This window comes from Cottoperca gobio, chromosome 17, assembly GCF_900634415.1.
Source record: "Cottoperca gobio chromosome 17, fCotGob3.1, whole genome shotgun sequence".
NCBI classification, from domain to species: domain Eukaryota; kingdom Metazoa; phylum Chordata; class Actinopteri; order Perciformes; family Bovichtidae; genus Cottoperca; species Cottoperca gobio.
This window is the reverse complement of record NC_041371.1, coordinates 12,169,284-12,193,800: the sequence shown is the minus strand read 5'-3', so window position 1 is coordinate 12,193,800 and position 24,517 is coordinate 12,169,284. Positions and strand designations below refer to the sequence as shown.

General features: G+C 39.3%; 3 protein-coding genes across 6 annotated transcripts; 1 reads left to right on the top strand and 2 right to left on the bottom strand.

The window, feature by feature from the left end:
- The first annotated feature begins 5,346 nt into the window (after positions 1-5,346).
- Positions 5,347-8,964, top strand: LOC115022955 (glutamate-rich protein 6). The gene is made up of 11 exons (XM_029454077.1): positions 5,347-5,365; positions 5,523-5,584; positions 5,724-5,852; positions 5,950-6,042; positions 6,135-6,346; positions 6,483-6,544; positions 6,712-6,890; positions 7,414-7,496; positions 7,628-7,786; positions 8,207-8,432; positions 8,527-8,964. Exons 1-11 carry the CDS (start codon positions 5,347-5,349, stop codon positions 8,791-8,793), a joined length of 1,491 nt encoding a protein of 496 aa, XP_029309937.1. The 3' UTR covers positions 8,794-8,964.
- Positions 8,965-9,800: 836 nt separating this feature from the next.
- On the bottom strand, positions 9,801-14,919 carry selenot1a (selenoprotein T, 1a). The gene is made up of 6 exons (XM_029454331.1): positions 14,715-14,919; positions 13,726-13,836; positions 11,917-12,043; positions 10,686-10,773; positions 10,413-10,579; positions 9,801-10,302 (listed from the first exon to the last, which is right to left on the bottom strand). Exons 1-5 carry the CDS (start codon positions 14,846-14,848, stop codon positions 10,455-10,457), a joined length of 585 nt encoding a protein of 194 aa, XP_029310191.1. The 5' UTR covers positions 14,849-14,919; the 3' UTR covers positions 9,801-10,302; positions 10,413-10,454.
- A 1,704-nt stretch (positions 14,920-16,623) lies between these two features.
- kif2c (kinesin family member 2C) lies at positions 16,624-24,085 on the bottom strand. 4 transcript variants are annotated; one of them, XM_029453557.1, is made up of 23 exons: positions 24,007-24,085; positions 23,712-23,790; positions 23,516-23,610; positions 22,512-22,613; positions 22,155-22,203; positions 22,040-22,069; positions 21,201-21,347; positions 20,850-20,969; positions 20,452-20,549; positions 20,235-20,330; positions 20,088-20,142; positions 19,803-19,965; positions 19,636-19,726; positions 19,475-19,538; positions 18,978-19,069; positions 18,719-18,861; positions 18,262-18,475; positions 17,953-18,063; positions 17,745-17,812; positions 17,561-17,639; positions 17,386-17,466; positions 17,189-17,282; positions 16,624-16,791 (listed from the first exon to the last, which is right to left on the bottom strand). In XM_029453557.1, the coding sequence occupies exons 2-23, from the start codon at positions 23,770-23,772 to the stop codon at positions 16,739-16,741; spliced, it is 2,106 nt and encodes a 701-aa protein (XP_029309417.1). In that variant the 5' UTR covers positions 23,773-23,790; positions 24,007-24,085; the 3' UTR covers positions 16,624-16,738. The 4 variants fall into 4 exon arrangements, with proteins under 4 accessions (XP_029309417.1, XP_029309419.1, XP_029309418.1 ...); XM_029453559.1 differs by having other exon boundaries at positions 24,011-24,084; XM_029453558.1 differs by having other exon boundaries at positions 23,982-24,048.
- Positions 24,086-24,517: the final 432 nt, after the last annotated feature.

The following is a 24,517-nucleotide window of genomic DNA, read 5'->3' as shown; positions in this document are numbered from 1 at the left end:
CAGAATTGGTGTTTTTGAATCCATTCCGGGTTTTCATGAGCACCATTACACCAACAGCATGTGCTCATACTTAACCTGATGAGGCTTAACCCAGGTGTTCTCCTTTAGTCTTGCTTACCTTACTCCAAGACTCTATAGTCTGCGACTAACTAAACCAAACTTAAGCCACCTTTATGCTAGAGACATGTTTTAGATTAACTAGTCCACATTAAGGCCTATTCCTGGCTTAAACTAAGCTTTGTCTGTGAAACTATATATTGTTGCAAAGAAATAAGAGTCATTGCACTATTAAATCTTTAGTCATCTTTGTGATTTACTTTGACATTCAATGATGTGCATGTGCCATGCCAAGAGGTTTAAGCACCATGGCACAAAAGGGAACGCACACCAGCCCCTGAAAATAAGCAAATGCATGGTTGAGAAACTTTATAAAAATACCAATTTCATTTCAAACACAAACAAGTGATTCTTAGCATTTCAAGTTAAGTGTTCGGTATTTAACCAAGCCAATTTGTCTTTTCCCATTTAGTGTTGAAACCAGGGCACAGGTTGCCAGTTGTTGAAGCCTGGATGTGCTTGAGCCTGGACTCCAGATTTGTAGCCAGCTTGAGGCATGTACTTCTGGTCATCCGGGAGTTTGCCAGCCTTGTTGTATAAAACGTATGGAGCAAAGGGGAGCTGGGCCTGGATAGCTGCTACCACTTGGTTTTGTGGTTGTTTCCGCAGTAGGAGCAGAGGCGGTTTGCTTCTTCGTAGGACTTTAGTTGCTCCGTTTTGTGGTGGGAGCAGTGTTACCTGATTTAGTTGCGAGAGTTGGCGGCAGAGTAGTTTGCATGATTTATTTGTAGGGTATGGAGGATTTCCATAGAAATGCTGGATAAATGGCAGAAGTAAACATCAGGATTGTCAGAGAAACCTGGCACCCATTGTCCTGCTGGATGGTAGAAAGGATAAGGAATATGGGCTATACGGGTTTGGTGATTTTTGAGGAGTGGTTGGTGTCGACACTGTTGTGCTCATGATCTTTGCTGTAGTGGTCATTTCACTAGTGAGAGGTCCAGTAGTAGATGTGGCAGTCTTCACTGGGAAAAGTGAAAGAGAGTAATACAAGTAATAATAATAATAATAATAATAATAATAATAATAATAATAATATGGGATGCTTGATGCTTATGACTCCAGGGCCTGAGAGGGAAAGGAACTTCTGGGTAGTCAAAACAGGCGTTGTACAGAACTTCGACATGCAGTAGGATAATTTAACTGGACGCTTTGTCAGCCATGTTGTTTCCTAGCTGTGAAGTCTGCTCCAACACCCTTTTAGGAGTGAACAAGTCCAGATACAAAGTTCATACTGCTCATATCCCTTGGTTCGAGTACCAAGCTGTATTTGCATGTAGTACATCTAATTAGCAGATAACTACAAAGTAAAACCTCTTCCATCTGATTGATCCAAGTCAATATGCAGCAATCTAGTACTTCCTGTGGCAGCAGCAGAGGCAGCTCTGACAGGGAGTCAATCTCTGTCCTATTTAAAAGAATGCTTGCTGTCCTTACTTCCATCACTAACAGCCGCCTCACTAACAACCTCATCCAGACTAACGTTTTTTGCTTAGCTGTCACAAGCTAAAACAAGTTAGAGTCTGCACCAAAGCACACAGGACTAATATGACTGCTGCAGTTTGAAGTGGCGGCACTCCAAGCTCAGAGCAGATGGAAAGCACTTTGCAATAAAACAGAACAACTTGCAGTTTTTAAGACTGACACATATTAGCGCACCAGGCAGGCAAGCAATCAGTCAGGTGCCGCTTCAGCTGCAACTTGCACCTGTGTCCAATTAGCTCACAACAGGTGGGCTCGTTAACAGCCTCGAATGACTAATTTGTTGTCTCAGGTCAATAAAGCTCTGCATCTTGATCATATGGCATAAAATAGGAGCCATGTCATTTGTTTTGTAGGTCATTTTGCTGTAATGTTATGTAAATCTCTTAGTGAAATGTTTGAGGGAGTTTGTTTGCTTTATTTTAAACATTTTCATTGTATTCCTCAATTCTGTCATGTGCCTAGTATTACATGCAAGAATGTGAGCAGTACAATATTGTGTCTTCAGTGCATATTATTGCTGCCCGTTAAGTTTCATAGCCATCCCAAATAGAGAATGTGAAGACACAAGAATGACAGACATAATGTGAGACAACAGTATTTGCCTGGCCATGGCTGATACAACTGTTGACGGTGAAACATTTAAAAGGAATATCACAATTCTGCTTTCATTTCAGGTTTTTTTTTTTTTAAGGAGAATAAATATAATAAATATATAAAAATCTTTATATTATGAGCTTTTTCCTTAAAGAATACTAATATATTCCACAGAATAGTACAGTAGATAAAACTGCAATGATCTTATTAAGAAATGTGTCTATGTAGAATAAAAAAACAAAATAGAATATTACTTCTACAAAATATAAGAACATATGCAACTGCTATTTGTACCTTTGTTCCAGTACTGGATAAGTATGTGGATCTAGCGGAATATGTGTGAAGATATAAAAGATGAACAGCAGTACATCCAAATCTTCCCATGCTAATCCCTTTAAGTTTTAATGGATTTCGTTACCCTCAAGTTTGTTTGTTTTTTTATCTCAGACATAGCCCATCAGTGGGTCATTTTCTTTGCCTTGACAGGGGGGAAAAGGAAGGATTTTGTCCCTGCAAAACATGTATTAACAACAAGGAGGTATAACAATGCTCATAAAAAAACAATAAAAAGCACATTTCTGTACAAGCCAGAGACCTTAAAGTACATTCATTTTAGTTCCTCTAGAGAGGTAAAATAATATGTATAATCTTGCTATCCCACCTATAGAACACAAAATATGTAACATCACATCAAGGAAGGAAAGGAAATCAGAGGGGAGAGAGAGATGGGGAATGACATGCAACAAAGGTCTCCAGCTTGACTTGGACCAGGGACATTGTGTTTCATGGTCAGTGCTGCTATCAGTACGCTCCACAGTAACCTAGTTTTAAGATTTGCTGGCAGACAGACAATTGAAGGGCAAAAACAAGGCCTTGCTGTGGGAATGTAAAAGTGTAAAGGCAATGAGAAAGAAACAATACACACAAGAGGCAGATGTGATTTTGGGCTATATAAAAGTATTTTACACTTAGGATATTAAATGTATTGCTTTTTCCACTGCCAACATCTTTTCCTTACAGGATTCGTGATGTCCCCCATTAGTTTCTCATTTCCAGTAGTTTGAAGAATGTATAATAGCTACTTTTACATTTATCAAACCATACCATCAGTTTAATACAGTTTGAACACTTATCATCAAGTTCTTCTGGATCTAGTGAACAAAACCAAAAGAGGAGGTGACATAACAACAGCAGGTACAGTATGTGGAAGTGCAGTACTGGCCCTCAGTTGTTAAGTCTCCATTCCAGAGGTGGCTCAATTTAAATGTACATTTTGATTAAAGGCAGCCTCCTTCAAACCTGCAAAATGTTGAGTTTTGGGAAATTACTTAAACAGTGCTCGTCTTTTGACTGAAATATATTTCAGTAAAGCTGGTGCATCCAACAAAACTTTCCAACTGAAACTCACCAAGAAATGGTTGAGCCATGGTGCCACCATGTGGACAGTCTCAAAGCCTCACTTTGACAACTGTTCAGATGCTGACAATGGATCAATTGCATATAAAAATGTGGGAAAGTGAAATAATGTGTACATTTGTATAGCACTATTTGTCTGCACAACTTTTCCGTATATACTGTATATAAGGACCTTCAATATGGACTGTTCATCTCATCCACACACCTAATGTCACTTCTTGATGAGCCTTAAGAGCCTCTGGAGTAGTTGAGGGTTAACAAGTCCAAAAGAAGAATGTTAATCGACACAGTTATTAGAACCGTTTCAGAGGACTGGCCTAAAGGAAGATAACGCACGTATGGAAAGGAAAGGTGAACATGGGGATGAAAATAAGGTTGCTGTGGTGAAGTCGGGTGATATGTTGTCTGTTGAAGTTTAGGGGTTGAATATTGGGGTCAGGGAAGGGAAAAAGGATTATATTGAGGAAAGAAAGGACAATGTGGTGGAAACTGCAGTGTCTGAGGTTTAGTGGTACTTGTGGTTGGAGTTCTGGCTTCAGGGTTGACTATTGGGGAAGGAAAAAGTTATGGTAAACAGGACAGAAAGTCAATCTGTGGTAGAAACGGTGACTGATGTATTCCTTACTATTTACACAATGAGTACAAAGTTCACTCTTGACCTAGGATGATTATAATGTGGTATGACTAGAAGCGCAGGAACAGCTACTAATTTAAGATTACATTATTTTGTAAACTTCTGTTTCCAAGGTCAGGAATGGACTTTGGAGTCAGGAATTTTTTTTTAAACATTTACAGCTCTGTGACAACTCCATCTGCCGAGGAAGCCTTAGAACCGCTACGGAGTGGACCTTGAGGTGAGATTGTTTTGTCTTTTTCGTGTCCAATTCCACTATACTGATCAGATTTTGCCATCAAAACCTGTTTTTCTTTTTTTATTTGTATCCTTTTTCTGAATTTTTAAATAAAACTCAAACATTCAAACTCAAATGGTTAGCCATGAATTACTGAATTCACATATTAAAATAATCTAATTAGACATATTCAAAAATAAATCCAGATTCTGTTTAAAAAGATCTGCAATTATATATTTTTGGAACTGGAGCCTTGACATAAAGTTTATATTATAATTCAGGATCCCCCTTTCTTCTTTTCTGCTGACCAAGTTGATGGAGTGTACAGTCTGCACTTTGACAGTATCATACTGTATATTATAATTGTGTTTCATAATATTTGTTGGTATTAAAACCAGTCAGCAAGCAGGCATTGCTTTAGGCAGCTACTTAATCTCCAAGGTTACTCACAACACCAAAAGTTGTGACACATTGAGGTGAGTGCATAACCTTGTGTGTACTTTTTTGATTGCTTTCTTATAAATGTGCTATTCTCATTATAATATATCCCACTAAAATGTAAACCATTATTTTTGGAACTCTCAGCTAAATACATTTAATAGGCATATTGTCTTATCTCATTATTTTTCTGTCAATCTGACGTGTCTCTGTTTCCTTTTCCACATGATAATTACTTTAATATTTTGGAAAATATAATGCTGATTCTGCTACCTAAGTGTGAATACCAGCGATAGAATGTGATATTTTCATGTGATTGCTTCCTAATCTTATTACTATATTTTAATCTTCAGCAGCAGAGAAACGTTATAAAAGCTGTGAATACTGATATTCTCTTCCTGGGACAAATACGCTGAACACAGTGTCTTTACTTACAGACAAAAACATGAGGTCCAGCTCTTCCTGTGAGTCTGCTCCAAGCTCAATTTAAATGTACTTATTAGAAAATAAAGCATACTGCAGAGGACAATCTTTACTTTCCTAGCTTATTCAGGCTAGTGTTTACTTCTCTTAGTAGGACTTGTTTCAATGATGCAACAGTAACTTTTGTTTTAATATTAGATGCTGCTGCTGCTACATTAGAGCATGATCTCAGTGAGCCGCTATCTGCCCTGGATGATCACGTAAGACGGATCAAGTAGTAGACTATACGCAATTTATTTTCCTTTTCAGCTCAATTTTTAATCAATACATATCTCATTTACTATACTCTTTGATTAATTACTTGTTTACTTCATTTGATTCATGTTTTTCTTTGGTAAGAGGATACCAGAGGGCTGTCCACATTCTGTCAGGGACCCACCCATCTATTGTATCAGAGCAGCAGGAGTTCTGAGGTACAACCGGGAGTCTGACAACCACAGGATAAACTTAACAACCATTCTTCCAGCGGTACAGAGTTCACTTTATACCTACTGCTGTAAAATCCCATCTATAGCAACATGGTTTTATGTTACTGATTATTCAAATGTAACACTCGGTTGTCCAGTCCCAGCCTCTGACAGAATACCCAGTGAAATGTGAGTACTGTGGAGAAAAGGCTCAACCTTCACTGGATCTAACATGGGCACAGAGCTCTGCGGTAAGGAAGACAGTGAATACACTTAAACAAAATCCCCAAATAAACCTGATGCACTGCTGACCTCCTTGCATCATCTGTTGTGTTCATCTTAGACAGTGGCACTCTTCTGCTGTGCTCAGTGGCAGCAGCTGTGTAAGATGCTGGTGAAGCAGAGATGTTTGGTTGAGAGAAGCTGTGACCTGAAGACTCTTACTCCAACATGCCCGAGAGACAAGCCCGCCACAGTGATGGAGGAGCTTCTCTTCCAAGGCAAGGAGATGGAGGATCACAACAAGTTCATCATGGACTTATGGAGTGGACTTGGGTACAAATTTGCATCTTAAAATATCTTCATTTTGTTTTGATCCAACACACAGAAACACAAATATAGTGACATGATAATCTTAATAAAACTTTACAGTATTAAAGTCAAGAGCAATGTAATGTGCATTCTTTATTAGGGAACAAGCAGAACTGAGAATCTACGAGGATTACTCAGTCCAACTACCTGTGGCAGAAACCTGTGAGTAACGACTCAGTGAGCAACATACATGTGTATGTGACAGCTTTAAATCCGTTCATCCATTCATAATAAACTAACACAAACTGGCATGCGGTGTGTGAAAGGTATCTAGTTCACTTTAAATTGCTTTGTGAGGCTAATGCAGTTTGTTCTGTGCTATTGTTTAGTCGCCCCAACATCAAAAGTCTTCAGCTTCCGGCTTTCTTGTGCTCCAGGAAAAGGATGTTGGACAGTGTATCCTTGTAGCGCAACTGAGGAGCACTTGAAAATAAAAGAGGAAGAGGAGCAGGTGTCGGCCCCTTTTTGTGACCACAAGCCACTTCAGTTCGGCATGTGTCATCATCAGGTACCCACAAATTACTGTTGTGTTTGTTTTATTCAAGTCAGCAATAAGAATACCTTATCTTAATTGAAACATTGACAAATAATCCTAATTTATTCAGAAGCCATGGAAGTCTTTACTACTGTAAGTTAATTGGTTACACATATACACTGCCTCCATGTAGTCACACTGTCTGATCAATGCATAAAACCATACAATAGTTGCTTTAACAACCTTTTTGTTATTGTAAATAGGCTATTTATTTATGGCTATTAAAGGGTTACTCCAGCAATCTAGTACTGTGCATCCATAAAGAAGACGAGAGATGGACTTCAAATCGTCAAAATCAGAGAAGCAGATACAGAGATATAATCCTGATTATTGAATCCCTAGTATAGGTCAGCTTGCAAATATACTTGATCCAACATTTCCCATAGTGCAGCAGCTTCTTTAGTTTCTCTCAGCGCCCACATTTTGTAATTGAGCTTCTCTGTTTGTGGTCAACATTAATGTCTTCTGATCTTATGTTAATGTTATATGTTCCCAGGATGGGGCAGAACTTCTGCAGAAGTATTATTCCAATGGCCAGACATTTCTTACCGTGTTCCCTGATGGCTCTGCTCAGGTCTTGTATCCGCTCACTATTGAATGCTTGTAGATTTTTTTATCATGAGATCAGTGGGCCTTGACGTGGAGAGTACACGTGCAATACAACATGTACTCTACAGTGGGTGTTCCCATCCTTATCGTCATGGTAACAGTTATGCCTCAGGCCTCTTGGCTCTCGTTGTCGTGGTCACTGAAGAAAATGGAAGAGTGTGCATCGTGTACGATGACAGCGAAGCCTGCGAACCGCCAATTAGAGCCATGTTCCAGTCTAATGGCAGGGCGACGTGCTACCACAGCAATGGAAACATATGGTACAAAGAAAAGTGTATATTTATGTCATTTATTTATTCAAGATGTTTAGAATTAGTATTATATCGGTAATATATTATTCAAAGGAATTCTTCACACCCAAAATGATCACTTGTAGCCTATTGCTCATCCTGTGTTACCTTGAATTTGTGAAGTAAACTTTGAAGTTCTAAATAGTCAGGTTAGAAATGTTGCACTAAGAATGCATGTGTGTGGGAAGTAGTGAGCGCACTACTGGATGAATGAGACTTGGATTATACTACACGTCCTGTGAGACTTTGTAAACTAATGTTTTGATACAGAGAGAGTTATACCGTATGAATTAGGCTGATTAATATCCTGTTTCTATACTAATGGGTGCATCTAATGTTTAAAAATAACCTTTAATAGGTAATGCATGCATGTGTGTGTTTATGTTGCAGGCTGACCTTAAGCAGTGCAGGAGGTCAGTGTTTGGATGAGGCGGGTGCCAGGATTCGCCGGTGGAGCTGGAACAGTCTGGGTCTCACTCCCACTCCCCTGCATCCTGTCTTCCTGTCCCTCAACAAAACTGTTGGGGTCCGAGTCTTTGGGAAGGAACAAGTGTTTGTCTCCTTCCTGGCAAAAGGTCAACAGGCAAAATTCAGTGTGGGTAACTGCTGCGCTCAGGTGAAGCATTGCTTTCCATTTTTAACAAACTTCATCTTGCAGTTGATATCATGTCCAGCTTCAGTAACTAGTTCAAACTTTTGTTTCCCTCCAGGGTGAATGTAAAACAGACGAGGCTGCTTCAGGGCCGTCAGTAATAAAGGAGGAGCTGTTTGTGTTAGCAGCAAGGATCAGGATCCACCTGGCCATTCAGCATCTCCACCTGTACCTGATGACGCCGTCACGTCCCCGGCTGCCGAAGACAACACAAACCCCTCACCTCCATGTTGTTGCCCAAAGACTTCTGGAAGTCAGCGCTGATGTGACGATGAGTGAGCGTGAGAGATTCTTTATCCAGAGGTGCCTTCAAGATTGTCTTTGATGCACCAGTAATAAAGTAAAAGCGCACGATGACAGCTCTGCTATATGGATTAAAGGCGTATAAGTGAGGTCATACTCCACAAGCAGGTCAAACACCTTTTTAAGTGTTTGTTTCTTTTACACAACTTAATGGCTCTTAATGGTTTCTGAAGGTATTATGGCATTGAAATAATACTCAACAGGAGGCACTGTTTTTCACTCATGAATGGTATGATAAAAAATAAAGAATCATCACCTCTATAACAAGCTCTCACCCTGGACCTTTACACCGTTCATGCCCCTTCAAATGATCTGACCCATAATGGCGCTACACAGGCTGTATAGTTGTTTGCATAGTCTTTGTCTTTTTTTGCTTTACTGCTTTAACAGTGTTAGTCCCCACTGGGATTAATAAAGTATACAATATATATAATTCCAAGTAAAAGCAAAAAACTAATGTAGACTTTTTCACCCAATGTCAAATTCTCCATAGTAAATATGAGTTTGTTGAAATTTACAATAAGAAACTGAAAGCTAATCAGTCTTTAGCGCATACTGGATTACATTGTAAAAGCTGTTATTCCTACATGTTCTTGTTTCTACAAGTCATAATGAAGGGACGTGACCATATTGTCGGGAATAACCAAAAATCAACAAGTGTTTATGGCATTGTGACGTCACTTCGTTTTAGTCTTGCATTGTACTCTTACCTAATCCGTTTTGTGTCTTCTAATCAAATCAGTGTAGAGCCTCAAGTCTTCCTAATAACATTAGGTTGAGCAGATGGCTAAAAGATGTGCACTCATGACTTGAAACGAGCAGACGAGCAATATCTCTGAGCCATTCAGATTTCCTACTTCTCCTCTCGGGTACCTTAACAGACTAAAACCTTGAGGGCGGTCACATTACACACCATCTCTTCTGAAAGGTCAAATGTCGTCCCCCGCCCCCCCCTCCTTTAGTTCACTCAGTATATCATATATAGCCACATCAATCATTAAACCTCAACAACACACCACCTCCTCAAAGTTAAATAGTTACAATATGTTTTATTAATCTTATTAGCTTCCTTCAAGTTATGCAAATATAAAAATCATTCAGAAATCATATCAAGACACAATTCCTCAATATTATTTCCACAACAATGATGACAGATTGAAAGTGTTGCATTTTCTACATGGTTAAGCTACGTTTAGAACAATAAACTTAAAATTCTACATGTGGCTCAGTGGTACAAAGAACACATTTTAATTCACATAAACCAATTATATGCAACGAGTTATAGACTATAATAATCAATGTTAAATCTCTCTTTACGGGACCACTGATTAAATCTGCAGTAGAATAAATGGTACAAGAAAATGGCCGGCACTGTTGCCATGGATCCCACTCTGGCGTCAGGGGCGGGATGTCTCCAAGGGGCATGGTGAAGACTGATGGGGGCATCCAGTCTGTGCTAGCAGTCTTCCTGCCTTCAGCGCAGACCTTCATAAACATCACTTCACAGCCCAGTGAGAAACCCACCTCAAACCTACACAGGAAGAGAAGGAAGGCAGATCAAACTAAAAAACATTTCCACTGGCCCAATATTTCTCACAAGGAGAAAAAAAGATTACAAGCTGGGACTGAATATGAACTTACATGGAGGGGCTTTTAGCGCTAGCCAGGATGTGACGAGTAGGGTTAGGAGTGGTGGTGTGTTCCTGTGTTCATGTGAACGTTCATCTTCATCTCGTTGTCCAGAATTTGCACAAGTTGCTGCATTGAGGGCAGGTGACCCGACTCTAGTTTTGACCACACTGGCACATCTACGAAAAAAAGATTATTATGAGTTTAATGTTAAAGACTCAAATCAATCTGAAGCATTGGGTTCAGTAAATAAAGCCGCGCTGTGAATCACACACACACACTCACCATTTAATGTGATTTCAAAAGCTCCCGTAGACATTAACTGGTTTTCTATCATATTGCTGAGGAAGAACACCATCATGCAGGCATATATCTGAAAGAAGCACGAGAGAAACTCGAGTTAAACACGTCTGCACAAAAAATATTTTCCCATTTTATTTTTTACTGCCAGTTATGTTTGGAGTTTTTCTTGCATTGTTCTCACTCGATGAATCACAAGAGATACGATTGAATTATTACAACAAAAAGAACAAAGCCCGTTAGTCTCCTTGTCACCACAGGGATTTGTGTATGCATGCATAACTAAAGCTTTATTAAGTGACAATTGAACTGAAGGTTAGGTTGCAAAATCTTTTGTTTGTCAGGATTAGCCATCGCTGCAACAACCCTTACAGTATGTTGCATTGCATACCTCATAATCTTTTTTTTTTTTTATAAATGCAAGGCCCATCTCAGCTCACAGTTTAGCAGTTATTGGAGCAAAACTGATACATCAGCAGGAGAATACCGTCTGCCACATTTCTTTTGTCAAGTCCTTTGATTTATTGATGACAGGATATAAAGAGAGTTTAACCTAATATTACAAAACTCATCCTGAAAATGTACCTACAGGAGCTTCACATGCACACATAAAGCAGGAGACTAGTTCTGTTATAAATCAAGTTGTGGCTTGGATTAAAAAAGAAAAGAAAAAGAAAATCTATTAGCAAAATAGTTCCAAACCAAATGCTTGCTAAATCCCTTTATCTATTCTGCATGCCATTTCAAGGTTGTTTGTTAGTCATCTGTTTGGCTACCAAAACACCACATTTTATCAGCCTCATGTTTCTGCTAAAATGCAAGAATAGCCGCAAGATTGTTTTATTTGCAAATATCTGATGTTAGCGGTCATTCTTCCTCTGAGCCTTTGGCATGTCTGTGGCCCTGGGGATAACCGATCCAAGCAAAACAATACTTAACTACACAGCCCGAAGACCCTGAATGAGCTAATGAAATCCCAAGGGTGTGAGTTTTACTTGGCTGTGTGAACACACACACACACACACACACACACACACACACACACACACACACACACACACACACACACACACACACACACACACACACACACACACACACACACACACACACACACACACACACACACACACACACACACACACGTACGATATCCGTGTCGTTAACCTGCAAAACAAAATACCGTGCAAACTCCTACATACAATCCGAACCGTACCTTATTTCCCTGGCCCCACTCCCAGATCCCTGGTGCTTGCATACCAACGAGGGCGAATGGGTCCTTGCCGATAATAATCAGCCCAATCACCAGCAGTTTGAACACAGACAGGAAGGAAGCAAAATGCCTGGAGGAAATGAAAAGAAGAAACTGGCTTTTAATACAATTCTTAGACAACATAAAGACTCGTTATAGATATCGGACGATTGTCCGGATAAATGTGAGCCTGTAGTTTGTCTTAAAGCAGGTTGGTCATGTTATACAAACATATTCTTAGTTATCGAAGTTAGCATATTTATTGAAGGTAAAAAATAAATTAAAAACGACACTAACACTATCACACATATCATTCACAACCTGCATCCTGTTCACTCGCATTGTACTACTTTAAAACTATAACATGTGTAACTAGTTGAACTACAACCCGTCAGAGACGGATGCGACAAAAACTCAAAAAACAGTCTCTGGAGAATTTGAAACCCAAGGAGTGATACTGTGTCCTTTCTTTAATAAATCTCTGGTGTGTTGATTAAGAGTTCTACTGATGAGGACCCGAAGGTATCAGTGACGCCACGCCTTTAACTACAACACCTGGAACAAATACACAAACCAGTCTTGCATATTACTTAAATATAAAATTTCATCAATCAAATTTAGTCTGTAACAGAAATAGTTCCTGGACAATTCTGCAATGAGGCGAGAAATAAATCAAAGACAAATATTAAATAGAAATTTTCGTCTTAAGGCTGCAACTAATTATGATTTTTATTATCAGTTAATTTGACTGATTATGTTCTTAATTAATCACTGGTCTATAAAATTTGATGTCAGATAATTGTGAAGCGATACAGTGGTGTAATCATGCGATAATTTGTAAAAACCCAAAGCATTAGTGACTAAGCTTGCATGTAGCCCAAACAATCATTACGTTGGTAATATACTCTACATTTCCAGTTCATTAGATACACTTAGGCTAAAATTAATGTAGTCATTCATACAACAGTGAGGTATTTGTCATTTAGCCTCCTATGCGATACAAATTGGATGGACAACAAACTAAATTAGTTTCAACAATTATAACCTTAATGAAGGTAGGATTTATTTGTAGAATTGTTAAATTAGACTGGATTAGTTTAAGATAGATGTCATACTGACATTTCCCCTAATTTAATTCAGATCAAATAAAAAAAGAAAAGTTCAGTAAAGCTTCAGAATATGACCCGCAACATACAGCGGAGGCCTTTATAGTTCATAGGCCCACAGTACGTTCCTTACAATACTCTTTTAGAGGGACCTTAGTTCTAAAGTAAACACACATGTATCCCACAGTAAAATAGTTAGTAGTTTAAAAAAAGGTTTTTCTTAAAAAGCAACAATGCAGTTTACCAATACTCTCCTCGTTATGACATGTACCCATCCAATTTTGGTAAGTATTTTTGAAATAAATCACAGCAGATTTATAAAGTACTACAGACTTGAAGTACATTATGTTGTGGTACAAGAAAAGAAAACAAGAAGAATTACACTGCATGATGCGGGATATATTCTAAAAGCATTACCACATTTTTTTTTACCACATTGATTATTGATAATTTATCATAATAATCCACACTTAACATGATGCACCTTTCACCTTAATTGTGTAATTTGTAGGGCTACTCTATAAAACTACCAAAGACCATATAAACCTGACTGCACAAGAATCCCATTTCCTCAGTTGAATCACAGATAATCCCAGCCAGCCTTTAGGCTGCTTTCATAAAGCTGGATATAATCCACTTGTCACAAGGCAGACAATCTCCCCCTTACCTATAGAGGGGCACAGGAAGATAATTATCCCCTTCAATACGGATGTCTGGGTACCGCTGGTACAAGGCCTGCGTGTACTCCTCAAACACCCGCTTGTACCCTCAGGAAATGCTGTGAGAAGACAAACAGTGTTAGACAAACACAGTTTACAGTTGCAACATCAAAACAGGGAACAAAGACAGTCACAACACAAGAGTGATCTCAAAGGTAAATTGTGAATTTAGCCTCGAGACCACATGCGAATCCCACGTTTATAAGTTAGATCGTTTTCTTCTCAGTGGAAAGTTTTAGTGTGAAATGCCAGTGAGCAGTTACATGTTAGCCACTTTAAATAAACGTTGCTTTGTACTTCAATGCCCCGATTCTTGGTTGGAGAAAAGCAATACAATACAAATGTTTGTTTCTTGTTTACTTTGGAAACACTTGTACATTAGCATTTTAAAAAGGATGTGACATCGTTATTAGCATACTCTTGACGTTAACTATGAACACGTTTTTTGTTAATGTTCAATTTGTGTTAGCTAGATGGCTAGGCTAGCGTTAACATTCCTGCACGGTTTAACATATTTAAAAGGGTAACAGTTATGGTTGCACAACATAATTACAGACAGACTGAGCACTTAACTGGGATTTGAAATAATCCCATTGTCCGTACAACACGAAACACGTTAGACTAACATTAACCAGTGGACTCAGGATTTGACGTGAACTCGCAGGTTTGACAGCGGAAGCGGGGCCATGTTTTCTCCGATATGTTCACGAGAAGTGACAAAAAACAGGAACTTCCACAACATGTATTCTACGCGTTTCAGATATTGAGTAATTTCATTAATAAAAAAACTAGCGTAACGTGAACGCTTCTCCTGTAATATGTTAACAAACTACCCAGCTGTTAGTTAGCTTCTGTCGATGTTCGGCCTATGTTGTTTGCCGGGGTGTTAAGCTAGTTAGCTTGCAATGACTCGCCATATTTTCCTGTATTTGCTTACCAAATTTGAAACTTGAGAAGGGGTCCCGTGGCAAACTGCATCTTCATCTTCTTTACGCCGCTGCTGTCGCCAGACGTGGCGCAGCTCAGCGAGAAAACCCCCAAGACGAGGAGCGAAAGACGCAACCACTTCATCGCTATCCGTTCCGGGGTTTGTTTCCTCACCCAGTCCGTCCGTCAGAAGGAGGCAGCTTAATCTGTACGTTACTGCTTGGTCCCTCCTTTTCCTCTTGCTTACACAACTCGCACAGATCTCCAGCACCACCTACTGCCCTGGCTGTTCAACTGACCTAAAATAAAAACAGTTTTTGTGATCAGTTTATTTCTTCCTGCTGCTTTTCGATCATGTGTATCATGTTGTTACAACTTGTTTTGTGTAAAAGTGTGTGTTGGAAGTGTACACTTAAGTGATTTATATAAAAATAAGGAATGACTAACAAACACATTTTATTTCCTGTCAAACAAACCTGACCTATAAATCCATTTAGTTTTGAAAAGCATTTAACTCAACAGTTATTAAATCAAACACAAGTTAACCTTTTGGAGATGCAATCACCTATTGTGCCTGTGGATGACAACATCAAGGCATATTCCTACTCCATAGAACAGGGGTCGGGAACCTTTTTGGCTGGGAGAGCCATAAAAGCCAAATATTTTTAAATGTATTTCCTTGAGAGCCATATATTTAATAAAATTTAGTTTTAAGTATATCACGTCTCCGAGTACTAAAAGCGCTATCAGTGCTTCCCCTACCATTGTCTGTGAAAGCTGAAGAAAATACACACAAGAAAATATCATTTCTATCATAACTGGCCCGCCGGTTTTGGTAATTAAATCAAGGCATGGCACAACCACGGGAAAATACATATTTGAGGAAGTATCTGAATGAAATGACACTGCCCCGGGACAAACTGACGGGATTGACGACAGACAGAGCCTGCGATGTGATGAAAAGAGCAGATTAGTGCAGGATGCGGGAGAAGATGCAGCTGACGGTGTATCACTGCATCATACACCAGGAAGCGCTGTGTTGTAAAGCTCTGGAGATGGAACATGTAATAAGCACCGTAACAGACAGGAAACTTTGAGACAATTTAAGTCTTTTCTTGAGGAGATACATTCTGAACATGGCGATGCGATGGCCGAGTCGAGGGAAAGTGCTGAATAGATTTTTCGAGTTGCGTGAGGAAATCTGCCAGTTTTTGGAAAGCAAAGGGATCATGGACACCACAGATCTCCGGGACGATGTGAGCGGGCCTTTATGTGCGACATAACGAAGCATCTCACCTGTTAAACCTCCAGCTTCAGGGCCGTGTGATCACAGACATGTATGATGCAGTGAGAGCTTTCCAAGCCAAGCTGCCTGTGGGAGACTCCGATGCAGAAGGACACTTTGGTCCCGACCGCGCATTCTGCTGATCAACCGAGCGCATTTGCAGCTCAGAAATTAAAATGTAACTGCTCTGCAATCCATTTGCAGTCGACTTAAATATGTTCCATATCTCTTTGCACTTTATCCAATATGTGTATCCTGTTTTTAATGCTGGCTCTCTCTGTAATTGAGTTTGACTCCCCTGGCTGCTTGCTTTGCGCAGTTTCTCCTCTGCTAGGTTTCGCGAAGGGAGGGGCTTCACTGCCGACACACACACACACACACACACGTGCGAACACACCTACAGTCAGAGACAGGGCGGAGAAAAGGAGAGCAAAAAAACATCCGCTGCTAAATGTTTTTACTTTAAAATGACACAGTATAATTATTTATTACTTTATTACTAAAAATATCAGCTCAAAAATAGAGCCATATTGCGTCATCGAAAGAGCCATAGGTTCCCGACCCCTGCCATAGAACAAGCTCTGTTGCAAATGTATATGTAAACTTTGTTTTTGAATAAAACCAAAATAAAAAATAGTGTCTGAACATTTTATTTGTTTAATACAATAAACACATTAAGATCAAGCAGATTCAACACAAACAGTTTCAATAAAGCACTTTGTGAGTGGGTCGGGTTCTTCTCAGTCGCTTTAACGTGTCGTTCTTTCCTGTTCCACAGCAGTCTGCAAAGCCTGTACTGTGTCTGTGGATGACAGAAAAAACTGAATGAATAAAAGGTTTAGGGGGAATAGATTATTATGACTATTTAATTCACTATAGAAGTGAGCCCAATGTAAGCAAGAGTGTGACTATTGAGAGACTATGAGACTATTCTGATCATAGGTTTTCGCTTCCTTCACGGTTATCTTGTTGACAATTAGAGGTCCCTGAAGCGAAATCTTGTCAGAGGGGGTCCTTGACACAAGAAAGGTTGAGAATCACTGCTTTATGTAATGCAGTTTCTGCAGCTGAGCAACATATTTCTGGTCTCAAGTCTCAGTGATAATAATGGTACAATTTACTGCGTCGTATTCAACAGCAGTCCATGAAGGTTACATTTTATTTAGTTTGGAGAATATCAAACTGTTGTCTGTACAAACCCAATAATGTCTTTGCATTATCCACCAAGTCAGGAAGTCCTGCCTCGATATTGTAAGAGCTTTGCCCCATTGCAATGAAGAGTTCATTGGCCCTCTGAGAAACAAAAGTGATAAAGGTGTGAGGACTTAAAGGCCTAAAAAAAAAAATCACTTGTCTTGTATGCATGTGAAAAAGAGTAGACTTAAGAAAACTCTACCTGGAACTGTACATAAACCTTCTCCTCCAGCTCTGCCACGTGGGATACGGCATCATATACACTGGTTTCAACAACAGATTCCTACAACACACAAAAGCACCCAACAAAAACTTAGGCAAACCAAACATACTATCAATATTAATTATGATTTTGGACTGATCTTGTGCCAGCTGACCTCCTCCGTGGAGCTATTTAAAAGCTCTTGTGCCTGAGCTGCTCCATTGGCCTTGGCATGGCCTTTCAGTTCTTTCACTCTGCCAAAGATCGGAAAATGTTTTATAAAAAGTTAATGTTATTCTTTACACAAAGAAAACACAACTATTTCAAATCAAGTTAAACTTCATAAGCTAAATGTGTACCTGTCAGCATAACGTAGTGTGTTCATCGTGTATTCACAGGAAGTCAGGCCCGGCGACACCATAGCAATCTGTGGATTAAGAAAAGAGAAAATACATCTACATACAGTCTATACTTATTTGATGTGCATCTTCTACTACAATGCAATCAGCCCATAATACACCGTATGCTAAAATTGAGAGTAAGTCCAAGTTTGGTGTTCTAACGTACCATGCAGGTCCTGGACCTTTCTCCAATGAAGGAATCCCTGAGGACTTTGGTCAAAGTACTCATTCGGAAAGGAATGTGATCGCTGTTCATTCCCAGTGAACGAATGCACTCCTACAGGACACACAGGAATGTTGGTTGTGATTTTAAATACCATTTCACGTGCTATGAATTCATGTTATAATATTTGTGCTGAGTTCTGAAAATATCAGGAGATTTTTAATTTAATTTAAAAGTGCAAGAGAGAAAAATGGGCTCTACTCACATCTCTTATTTATCACGTGCACACCTCCATTGCAGCCATTCTCCTACCTTGAGAGCCAGCAGGCTGCGGTTGATCTCAGAAGTTTCCACCAAAGTGTTTCTGTCATTGCTGCTGACGTCAGTGCCGCGCTCATTGCCAGCCAGATCAATCAGGGAAAACTTGCCATGCAGCGTGGTGGCACGGTCATTGCGGCGCAGGACAATCTGAAGGATGGCATGAGAGCGGGATGAGTTGGCGTTTGCTGAGGTCTGGCCTGATGTTCTGGAGAGACAGTAGGACAAAAGAAAAGCAGTCAAGTGTCAGTTATATATTTTTGAGCTGAAGAATGACACAAATGTCAGAAAAATAAGTAAACTCATGGCTGATTCAGGAATTAACGATTACATGTCATGTCTTTGTTCAATTCTTTACTGAACCAGAAGTTTAAAGAGAGAAATGTGACACAAGTTCAAAAGAAGTATGCATCATGAGATCAGAACATGCACATTCTTAACACAAAAGCACCTGCATGAACTGCCCAGCTGGATCATCTTGATGACATCTTCTGCTGTGGTCACATAGATCTCCTCCAGGCCAACCACCTGAACCTGCTGTCGGTCATCCTCCAGAACACGGAGCTTGGCCTTCTTATTCAGCAGGTCATACACCTAAATCAAAAAGAATATTTCCATTTAGGAGAACTGGAAAAAGCTAAAAAAAAAAAAGGTTTTTATGTCAAATATTATCAATAAATGTGTTCATGGAGGTAGGAGGATCTTCTTACTTTTCCATTGTAAATCTCGAAGAAGCTAACATAAGCAGAGAGATCCAGGTTGGCATACCTCTTGTGGTTTAGATAGGCAAAAACATCCTGGGCTAAATGGGAAAAACTCAAATTACTTAAAGTGAAGCTCTCATGCACGTAGGGCTGCAATAAAACACATTTTCTATTTATTTTATATAAAATCGATTAAGCTACCGAATATTTTCTAGATCACCGAACAGAGTTTGCAGATCCATATTTAATGCCTCCAATACTACAATTTCAGTCATTTTAACACATTTCTAGACCTTTAGTTCAAACAATCCTGATTTTCTGTAGTTTAAAGAGTAACGCAATCTGAGTTCATTGGAAGAAATAGAAATTATGCGGATAAAAACAAAGAGGGAAAATTGCATTTGATTGATTCTCCTTAGTTATCTTAAATGTGAAAACCCAGATGAACTATTTCCTTCTGCGTAGTGCATGTAGAGCCATTGGGTAGATGATTGTGGTCCTACCTGCCAAGGCGTAGATTCCTTTAGAGCTGTTCTGCTGCCTCCCTGTGAAATCACCTCCCATTGTCTAGGGTGAAAATGTGCAAAAAAAACAAGCAAACAATGTATAAATGGAAATTACTACTTCAAGTAAAGTCAGCGCCGTACAGCAAGCAGAGGCTTACATGAGTCTTCCCACTTCCAGTCTGGCCGTAGGCAAAACATGTTGCCATACCACCTTCGAAAATGGACTGCACCAAAGGTTTGGCTGTAAACCTAAAGAAAAGATACAGTATTAAACACTGCTATCCACACATACACACAAAAAACAAAAAACACATGAGTTAATTACTTGTAGACCAGCTCGTTGGTGGCAGTCTCATCAAAGGAGAAGTCAAAGTGGAAGTTTTGGTTGTCCAAGTACTTGGTGAGGTCCACCTTCTGTTTTGGCTCATGGACCAGCAGTGCACCTTTTCCAGGTATAGACACCACATCTATCTCCTTCTTGTTCATCTCTGGAATACACGAGAATTTTACATTTCAAACCAGTAAAACATTGTTTGCACAGTGTCATTAATCACTCCTTGATATTCACATGCTACCGTTTACAGGAGGTTAGAAATCACTTCTAATATACCTTGTTTGTTCAGGGGCCGCTTGCGAACGCACACACAAATCCTGTGAGGTTCAATCTGTAAACACACAACATGTGCGATAAGTATGGCTATAATGGCACACCAGCGTACAGCGTCATACAAGGCACATCGTTTGAGTCAAAACTAACATGGTCAGTAGTTGATAAGGGGGTTATTTCCAAGGTCTCTCTGAAGTCTTGGATCATCTCATAAAACTTTTGGTTCGGTCGAGAAGCCTCTCCAAACTAAAAGGAAACAAAAAGGGAACATAAATAAAATGTGAGATGATATTTCCCTCGTGTATAAAAGTTACACTTCTCCAATTAAAAAAAAAAAATGTACAGCAGAAGGAGTAACAAATCTCACCTTTCCCCTCTTGGTCTGCATGTCGGGGGGCTTTACAACACAAGACTGCCTTTTGCTGCCTTTGGTTAGCTCTTGGGGAGCCACAGATTTTCTTCTTACTGAAGTGCAAAGAGAAACAAATGTATATTTGTTAGTCAGATCATAATAAACACCTAAGAACCGCACATATCATTTGCATGCAATAGCCAACAAATCTAATGACAGAAGGAGTTTGTGCCTCAGATCATACGTCTCATCGAACATGAAGTTGATAGGATTTATGTACGAGTCTTAAATAAAACAAAAATCTTTTTGTGACAGTACTTTGTTGAGCTTCCTCTCTTTGTGTATGGGATGTGTCTATAGATCTAAATGATCCAGTGGATACACATGATATCATGTTGATGTGTGTTGCTGACCTTTGACTGCTGGCGGAGGAGGCATTCTCTCGGGTTCATTTTCCTTTATTGCCTCACGGACAAGCGACAGCGTCTCTGCTGGTTTGGCCTCATTCTTTCTACGCTGCTCATTAAGAAGCACTAGAGAAGGAAAAAGAGTGCACTTGAGTTTATATTTTATAATTCTATATATAGTAATGTGTCATGAGACTGAGCACAATGTAGATGTGCAAAATATACTTCCAGCAATAACCTGTCATTGTGAGCAACAATACCGTCATGTCGAATGAAACAAATATGTGGCTTGTATTAGTTTCTCTCATGTTTTTGGACAATGTTCTAGATTGTGAACGTATTTTCAAAAGAACCAACCAGAGTTTTTGAAGACTGATGAAGAGGGGAGATCAGGGTGGACCATCTCCACGTTTGCCTCAGAAGACTCAGAGGTCGGGAATGGTGATAGAACAGGGGCCGGGGCCTGGAACATGCACGTCTGCCTGCTCTGAATACGACTGGCAACTGAAAGTAAGACAAATCCAAGTCAGTTTGTTAAAGTAAGTATCGTTGAGTATTTCTAGCATGGTTTGTCTGGGGTCGAATGTTATCCAAAATGTGATACAATGGAAGGATAAACTGTGAAATCAAAAAAGGGAGGAAATACATGACATTGTAAGATGAAACAAGATCCTTCAGTGACCCAGAGTGACAGAAGTGAGCCATGACAGATCAACACAGGTGCAGAAAAGGATTAAATATTCGATTATATATTTGCATATGAAAATATTACTGACTGAAGGTGAATAGTGTCACTTTCAGCCAATTCTGAAAAATAAAAAAAGCAATGCATTGAATCATAACAGTCCACTCTATCCTAAAGGGATAAACATGCTGGTACAAATGCTGTACTTTTGTTATTAGTGATGATACTGTGCACTACTTTGCCCCCTATTCATCTTACTCAAAATGTAGAGCAGATTAATGGACAAAGCACACAATACCCAAAGTTTTTAATTTGCAGCCCTGTGCTGTTAATCAACAAAACTAAAGCAGATGATTTGTTATGAATAGTCAGTGGACAGGCCTGAGCAGAGTTCAGCTCTCCAAGGATTGTGGATTTGTTTGTACCTACACTCTGAACCCATTAACAAAGAAGTGATTAGAAAAAAAAAAGACTAATTTGCTTTAGAGCGGAACATGCATGCCATGCCGACCTGACTCTTCAGCCCTGGTGACTGCTGGAGCTTTTGGAAGGAAAGAAGCTGTTAGGAACCAAACTACAGGACACGGCAATCTAAAACAAACTAATGGCACAATATATTTACATACAGGAGGCAGGGGCAGGAATCCTGGATGAGCGCAGTCGACCCTCATACTTCTACGGAAGAGAAACAGAGAGAGGAAGAAATGACTCATCGCATGAGTTATTTAGATGCTTTACAATGATCCAGGACTACTGTTGAACTCATGTTTCCCAATTCAAAAGATGCGTACATTTACCACTCAACCATGACATTTCTTTTTCATTTATTGAAGAGTATTGTTGTAGGAGACAAAACAAGAACGGTGCTCAGATAGGATTATAACAGTTGAAAGTGTTAATGTTCAAATTCTTAGAGTATGGTCCAACCTGTCATCGACAACAAGCTGCTCTAGTTCATCGTCATGGGGAAAAGTAACACTTACCTTATCTAGAGCAGGAGGGGGTGGGTCAGTGACATGGTTGTTGACAGCCTTTATATGGTCCAACAGCTCTGGATTGAGTGTACATAGTTCACTCAACTCAACCTAAAGTCACAAACAAAGACACATTAACTTTGATTAGATGTCTAATTTCTTAAAACACGAAATACATAACATACAAAGTGACTGTTTTACATGAATGTGTCCAATGTGCATCGGTATCTGCATAAACACTAGTCTCCTGTATGAAATGGCAGCATCCTCACTGCTCTGCATTATAATTAACTACTGTGTGATACTTTACTTCAGTGTCATTGACTGTGGACTATTTTTTTGTGGCTGCTGTTCTGACATTAAATCACATCAACAATCTATTAACATAAATACTAACAAGATCAAGGAACTTGTTGTGAACGATAGAGTCATAGAATAGCTCATTCCAATTGAGGACTTAGTTGTAGAGATGATCGGTAGTTTTAAATATTTTTGAATGACGCAAGACACCAACTTAAACTTTAATGAACACTCAGACTACATTTTTAAGAAGGCAATGCAACAATTATTTATTTTAAGGACATTAAATAGCTGTGATGTGAGAAAAGAAGCGTTCAGGAACCTTCACATTCTCTGTTTAATGAAATTCTCACTTTCATACCAACCGTTTGGCCCAATAATTACTTATGTATTGTTGAGGTGTCATGTATTCTAACCCACGGCAGAGGACGTTTAGTGTTTGGGTTTGTATGCACATCTTTTTTTCTTTAACGTTTTTCTTAAGTGTGAGATGAAAGATTGTATTTCTTCACATACATATTGGTGTTCAAGTATAAGATATAACTTCTCATGGTCAAGTAATTTAAAAACAATTACTGATGTCATGACTTTATAATAAAATGATGTTGTTATGTTATTGTATACTGACTTTCTCAGTACCCCTAACTGATTGAGCTGGTTCACATTATTACTCGTGTAACAAATGTCTTTTCTGTGTTTATGGACATACTGACCTCCTTTCCTCGGCACATCTTTCTCTCATTCCACTCAACCATAAATGTGGACTTGACAGCACCCGCAGACTTTACCGTTGCCAGATGCACGCGACCTGGTTTGCACATAAACAAAGTCAAGCTTTGTTAACGACATACAGCGGTATGATTATTATTCGGAGGGTCAAAGTTGCAGTAGAAAACAACACCAGCTCACCATCATTGCGACTGATTTTTACAGAAAGTCCAACAAGAAGTCTTGACAGGCTGGTCTCCATTTTAGCTCCTTTTCTGCGCTGTGAGGGTGAAATCAAAGTGCAGGTAACGTTAGCGTTTTGGAAACAAGCTAGGTTAACTCACGCTATTTAGCGAGTATGTCGTGGTCGCTGTAGAACTATGTTCAATTTTCATCGATATATTAACTAAAACATCATCGAACCGTAATAGTATTATTCTTTTTTAAATGCGTTTGTTTATTTTGTCTCACCTACAAACGTCAAATCCAGACTTACCTACCTACGGAGCCAAATTCAACGCCGCCAAAGTTTGAAACTGCGGTTATTTCCTGGTATTCAAGGCGCTTATTGGTCCTCGTCTTTCTTCTTCTACGGCTTTTTCTTTTGTGAAAACCCAATTTGGTGTTACACTGCCGCTGCCTGGATCAGTAAGAAACGACCTCTGCAATGGAAATCAACTGTTTATGGCAAATCCGAAAATGTAGGTATTGTGATTGGCAACTTTATTGCAAAACTATCAGGGATGAAAGTAACAAACATTAATTGATAACAATGGAGGCGAGGAAAATGCATTGAGCAATAGAGTGATACATAATCATAATGAGGATTAACATTAACATTGTTGCTCTGATAATCAAGTTGTCTAGCATTCACAAAACTCAACTAATATTTATCGTTTATAGCAAGCAGTTTTTGCTACTCATGGATCATGGTTTTTGATTGACATTTTAGGGCGGAAGTAACAATAATTACTTACTGATAAATGTCAGTTAGGTCTTGTGAATGA

Excerpts from the sequence above, each read along its gene's own strand:
- kif2c (XM_029453557.1), bottom strand. The coding sequence starts at position 23,772 with ATGGAGACCAGCCTGTCAAGACTTCTTGTTGGACTTTCTGTAAAAATC. Across the intron at positions 22,614-23,515 it reads AGATGTGCCGAGGAAAGGAG|GTTGAGTTGAGTGAACTATG; the intron begins GTCAGTATGTCC and ends TTGTGACTTTAG. Across the intron at positions 19,539-19,635 it reads CTGGAAGTGGGAAGACTCAT|ACAATGGGAGGTGATTTCAC; the intron begins GTAAGCCTCTGC and ends TTTTCACCCTAG.
- LOC115022955 (XM_029454077.1), top strand. Across the intron at positions 6,891-7,413 it reads TCGGCATGTGTCATCATCAG|GATGGGGCAGAACTTCTGCA; the intron begins GTACCCACAAAT and ends ATATGTTCCCAG. Across the intron at positions 8,433-8,526 it reads TGGGTAACTGCTGCGCTCAG|GGTGAATGTAAAACAGACGA; the intron begins GTGAAGCATTGC and ends GTTTCCCTCCAG.